This window comes from Apaloderma vittatum, unplaced genomic scaffold (genome assembly GCF_000703405.1).
Source record: "Apaloderma vittatum isolate BGI_N311 unplaced genomic scaffold, ASM70340v1 Scaffold41792, whole genome shotgun sequence".
In the NCBI taxonomy this organism is placed as follows: domain Eukaryota; kingdom Metazoa; phylum Chordata; class Aves; order Trogoniformes; family Trogonidae; genus Apaloderma; species Apaloderma vittatum.
This window is the reverse complement of record NW_009706057.1, coordinates 1-5,876: the sequence shown is the minus strand read 5'-3', so window position 1 is coordinate 5,876 and position 5,876 is coordinate 1. Positions and strand designations below refer to the sequence as shown.

General features: G+C 41.7%; 1 protein-coding gene across 1 annotated transcript; it reads right to left on the bottom strand.

Moving 5' to 3' along the window:
- Window positions 1–3,888: 3,888 nt before the first annotated feature.
- BRI3BP (BRI3 binding protein) lies at window positions 3,889–5,377 on the bottom strand. The gene is made up of 2 exons (XM_009865634.1): window positions 5,278–5,377; window positions 3,889–4,680 (listed from the first exon to the last, which is right to left on the bottom strand). The coding sequence occupies exons 1-2, from the start codon at window positions 5,330–5,332 to the stop codon at window positions 4,262–4,264; spliced, it is 474 nt and encodes a 157-aa protein (XP_009863936.1). The 5' UTR covers window positions 5,333–5,377; the 3' UTR covers window positions 3,889–4,261.
- Between the last annotated feature and the right edge of the window lie 499 nt (window positions 5,378–5,876).

Here is a 5,876-nt window from a genome sequence, read left to right as displayed (position 1 = left end):
AGGGAGCCGCCCGTTCCCTCCTCCCGGTCCCTCCGCGGGTGTTCAAGAGCCCCGGAGCGGGCACTGGGCGATTGGGGCAGGGACTCCAGAACCGCGGTCCGACAAAGCGTGACTCTTCAACACGACTCATCCGTCGGTGAAAAGTTTCAGTAAACGTTTATTCTTAAGCTTGGATCACAATACCATAGTCGATTTGTGAAATTGGTCTACAAATACTTAACTACATAGTACACTGATTGGGTGGTCAGATAAGTAATAAATAAAGGCATGTATAGCGCTGTAAAAAATAAGTCTAATATATTTGTAACTACTTAACGATATTATCAGCAGAATCTAACATTCCCCTACGGATCATATGTCAAGAGCGTACGGACATCATCTCTTCAGGCCAAATTATTTTTTACGTAAACACAATTGTACAAACTTAAACACAATAATCATGAAATCCAATGTACAAAACAGGATGTGAAATCACTAGCATCAGTGCTGATAACGAGTGCTACCAGAGCAAATACCACTTCTGATCAAAAGGAAAAGGTCAGGTTTTAAATGTGCTGTCACCACAGGTTGATGGAATTATCCAAAAGTTAAAAATACATGCGGATACAATAAAACCTTTTATTTTCCAACCCAGACAGAGAGAACTTATGGTCATTTACGTCATTAGCTGCCAAATACGGATCAATACGTGAGGCAAATCACACTTAAAAACTTCTACACCATCAAAGAGCTAAGATTGATACTGGTCTATTTTCCACACTAGCGATGCGACAAGTCTGTAAAAGCAAATCACAATTTGAAGGACGCATAAGTACAGCACTGAATTACACCAGATTTTATACATTGCACTCTGACACCCAAAACCACTTTGAAAAGCATTACATCCCGAAAATGACAGATCAGTTATCTATAGGTGAGGTGTGTACTGCCAAAGGAATCGCTATGGATGTTAGTCTTGCAAAAACGTGAACGTACTGAAAATACCACAGTAGTTTTACATATTAGGTCCAAAAGTGCTAAGTTTAAAACACTCAAGAACATACTGAAATTTCTGATCCCAGACAGTCCGAGGCCCGCCTTAAACCGTGACAGGTCAGCCGGTGACGCAGGGACACGTCCTGTCAACCAGCGGCTGCAAACAGGAGGGTCAGTCACCCAGAACTGTCCAGCATAAACAGCCTTTGGGGAGGAGGACACCCCCTCGCCCCCCGGGTCACCCCTGCCACCTCACGAGCAGCTCGTGTCAGGTCGCATGCCGAGGGAAGCATGGGCGCTGCCACCCACCTCCCACCGAGCGGTTCGAGCCAAAGGCCGGGAGCGTGAGACCCGGCGAGAGCTTGTTCCTGTTTCTGCCAGCGGTGAAATCCCGCGCCTCGCTTTACCAGTGGGTGACAAGGCGACACCTGGCACAGGTACAAGATGCTCCTACCAACGGTGATGCAAAAGCAGTGCAACCGCTGTCACCTGAACACCTTCTAAAACACAGAGCAAAAAACCTCGATGGATAAAGTAGATGGCTCGGAAAAGTATTTGTAAAAGGTATTTACAAAAGTTGAAAGAGATTAAATACAGTATCACATTCATGTCCCAAAAGCGCTTTCACTACAGTGCATGTTTAAAAATACAGAGCATTTTTAAAGTATATGTATATATATCTCGAAGATTAGATTGTGCTTTAAAAAAGAAAATCATTACCTCTGAATTTAACTAATGTGAAAACTGAGCACTGGGAAAAATACTGATTAAAAATATCCAATTTTATATATACCGCTTTTCACATAACGTTTTGCTATACATGGGATGCAAGTAAATACAAAAATACTTTTTTTCAAGCAGCAGGGTGATCAAAATTAAGAGTATTGACATAGGAGGGCTGATTTTACAAAACTAAGATAAATGATCAGAGCGAGACAGGGAAGGACTCTAATCCAAATTAACTTTTATATAGTATTTTAAAAGAAATCTTTATCATAGACAATTCTTAATATATAAATGATTCAATATTTTTAACTCCAATACTAAATACAGATTATGTAAAATACAATCTATGCAAAACTGACTCATGCACATAGTCCTAGGGAAGTCGATGGAGCCACTTACATGAGCAAGGTTTGCAAACTTTGGTCCTCAGGCCTCAAATTTCTCAAAATACATGAAGACCTGACAAGCTTTGCTGATCAATTCCCAATTTCCAGGTTAGTGTTTCAGCCCAGTCCTCTGTGCACCACAGTAAGTGAAACAGTTCACAGGGAAGACTCCGTAATACTATGGAAAATGGGCTGTAAAAAGGAATATACTGCACTTTACATTTTCAGCTTTACGAAGCAGACTATTTGTTGCCATAGTACTTCACTGTTCATGAGAAAGATTACGAAAAGCAGTCACTTTGCAACTCTACATGTGTACTTCTCGAAAAATGGGGTGCAGGGGGATTTACAGATGACATCAAAAATTAGAATGGATTACAACAGTGCGAACTGCATATGAACTTCAACCGTGTTGAACTTAAGTGATCACAGCCTGGAGTAAAGGCCACTACCATGGATTTTAAAATAATCCGTCATGTAAATGTCACATATAGCCCAAAAGAGGTCAGGCAAGTAACACACGTTTTAAGAAGAGCATTAAACTTCAGCACAAAGAGAAAAATAAATCCACCTCAGAGTTACATTCAGTTAAGCGTCACATCCAACTAAAGCTCTACCCAAGAGGAGAAGCCCAAGCGGTGCTCAGCTGCCCTCGGCCCGCCGGAGCTCGCGGGCAAAGCACCAGCACGTGCATCACCCATTCCTCTTTGCTCCCCTTCCTCTTTAGCCAGTCCCTACCACAGAGCACTTTTTGTTCCACTGTGGTTGTTTTGGTTTTTTTTTCCTTTACTTGTTCATTTAGGCATTATGGAACACGTAGTTCCCCAGATGTGGTCCAGGTGACCTCTCATGGTATCGAACCGTGCTCGTCCCTACGGCTGAGAAGTCGCCCCACTCTCCCCTCCTGCTCAAACCCTCGAACGCGACAGGTGACCAAGTCAAACCACTGGCCGGGCTTTCTTCCCTGAGGTTACCTTCCTTTCAGTGAATTTCAAAAACTGCATAAAGCCAGTGGTAAGTCTATCAAGCTAGCTAATTCTTAGGTTACAAATCCCTAGAATTCTTCAAAATAAAATTGCTTCAAAGCTTCTACGTCGCTCTGAAACACAACCGTTTAACACGCCCTCCTCACAAGGTGACTCACTTTCCTCAAAACCCAATATGGTGAGGACACAGACTTCAAGCAAAATGCTCCTACAAAACTACTAGTTTTAGGAAAAAAAACAATCCAGATCTTCCTGAAGAGAATTTATTGCCGCTTATTGGTCCTGAGAAAGCTTTAAGCAACAATACATTTGCAAGTGTTTTAACCGCTGCCTTTTTTTGAGAAAGTATGTGGGGTCCTGAGATTAAAAATCATGTTTTACTCTACGCACTTATGCTTAGGAAATGCTTCACTGTGAAGACTGAACATGAATCAGTTTGCCACTCTATAACTCTTCCCCCTCTGTTGGTTAATTTAAACAGATTTCCTTTCAGACACCAAATTAATGCTCTCGCGATGAAATGCAATGAAATAATGCCACACGTGCAGTCCCCAATTCCTCACACTGGACTGGCATTTAAGGACTTCAAATTGATGAAACTTTCCCTCTCCCTTATTTCCCACCTCCTATTAAAAGCTATGGTGTGAATTTTTTGGCCTGGATACCAGAAAACTGTACTGATGTACTGATACTCTATGAAAGGCAACTTCAAGGCAATGAAATAAGCCAACAATAAAAGAAAAACATTCACAACTTCAAAAAAGATGTGGACCCACAGCAGTTACTTCTCAATGGAAGTGTTTCGTAGCTTGAGATTTTTTTTTTCTTTTTAACTTTTTAAGTGTCAAATTTGCATATGTTTAGCTCAATCTCAATATCTGAAAGACTACTCAATTTGCTCTTATAAAAACTTTACAAAAGATGTTTTTAAATGCTTGTAAAAGTAAGCGTTTATCTACTGAGAAAATTCTAGTGCTGGATAAAACTCTCTGAATATCCAGCTGAATTTTCTGTATTTCCCGCCCCCCCCAGTATAATGGCTGAGTGTATAACCTAGTCTTACACATGATGAAAAGTTATAACTTCGCACACTTTTTACCATGTGATGTTTTGTTGCTTTATAACTTTGAACGAGACAGTGCTTAGGAATCTTCTAGAGCTGGTGTACGGTGGTTTACAGGGGTTGCTTCACTGGTCACCGCCTCTGTCCAGGTTCTCAATCACCCTGGACAGACGAATGTTCAGAAGTCTGATCTGACTATCGAGGTGGTCCATCTTCTCCTCGAGACTGCTGTTGCTGTTTCTTCTCCAGTAAAATCCAACGGGCCCCGTCATGAAGTAGACTGCTACAACAAAGCAGAGAGGCAGGACGGCGTGTTCTGGGTCGCCTTCGTACTTCTGGAGGATGTACACGCACGAGAGAGTGAAAAGGGCAACCCTCGCAATCCAGAAGAAGCGACCAAACAGCATGTGCAGGAGATAGAAGAAAAATCCAAGGAAGAGAGATAAAAACCAATAGGCAAGTAAAATGGCACCAATGAGCAGAAGAGCACGGGTCGGGTTGTTGGCAATCGCCGCTGGGCTGAAATAATGAGTCAGGTTGGAGGCTGAAAAACAAAAGGAAAATGTACAGAGTATTAACGAGGGTAAAAATACAAGCACAGCTTCAAAGGGTCATGAAGTGGGGTCATGGCTGTGTTTTCTAAAGTCAAGGGTAAAGCCAGTTCATCCATTTCTGGATGGATCTTCTTCAAATCGCTGGCTCAGCTCCAGGGATAAAACTGAATTAATTCCTTTAAAGACAAAGTACTGTAGGGCCTAACGTGAAAGTTCACACTAAGCTAAAGGTCCTGCTTTGTAAAAGTTACATTCTAAAGGCTCTCAACTGCCTCTTTCTTTCTTTCTTCTAGTCCTCCTTTATTTCCCTGTAGTGTTCCTGTGTGCATCCGTTTAATGATGATACTAAGAAACCAACCGTGACTTGTTTTAGACATCCTGTAGATACATATAGAGAAATGGAAAGGCTGGTTTCAGTCGTGTTTGCAGGTACTAACAGCAAAATCAAAGCCACATGAAGTGGACAGATACTACCGATGGGCGTTTAGTGCAGCGTGATAAAATCTAATTATTTTCCCACTTGGCTTATGCTTGTAAACATTGATACAGGCTGATATAGTTCAAGAGTTAACAGGTATCACACTTACCATCAATTCCAAGAACATCTAACAAATCAGTCCATATTCTCCAGAAAGTGTCCATTAATATATCCACCCCATTCACAAACCTCTCTGTCAACCTTGAGAAAAACTGAGAAATAAAATTGAAAATTAAAAAAAAAAAATCCTCAATTCCTTTAGCACACTTTGAGACTTGCTAGTCACGAGCAGAATTGTAATTCATTAAACAGGAATTGCAGGCTGTTTTGAAGTCCCCAAGGAAAGAAACCTAACTCACATGTTTTTTAACCTCGTGAATCACAAATGGGCTTATTACAATTGTCCTCATTCTAGGTAGTTAGGCATGTAAATTTATACACTGATAGCATTTAAAGCCGCATTTTTTTTAGCTTTCCCACCCTTCTGAGGTTTAAAGAAAACATCGTTGCTAGCAACAAACGCTGGTAAAGCAGACGATCAGTTTTACTGAGCCACTGAGCAATGTTCCCAGCACCACATCCACACGTCTCAAATGTATCTACAGCTCAGTTTGACAGTATTTGTTATTTCTTCCTACGGGCTGAGAGGAGAAGGCGCAGAGGGACGCCCGGGCCCGCCTGCCCGGGTCCCTGCAAGTTCCTCGGGCG

Bases quoted from the DNA above. Each gene is read 5' to 3' on its own strand.
- BRI3BP (XM_009865634.1), bottom strand. From the start codon at position 5,332: ATGGACACTTTCTGGAGAATATGGACTGATTTGTTAGATGTTCTTGGA. The intron at 4,681-5,277 runs GTAAGTGTGATA...TTTGTTTTTCAG, and splicing joins AGATGTTCTTGGAATTGATG to CCTCCAACCTGACTCATTAT.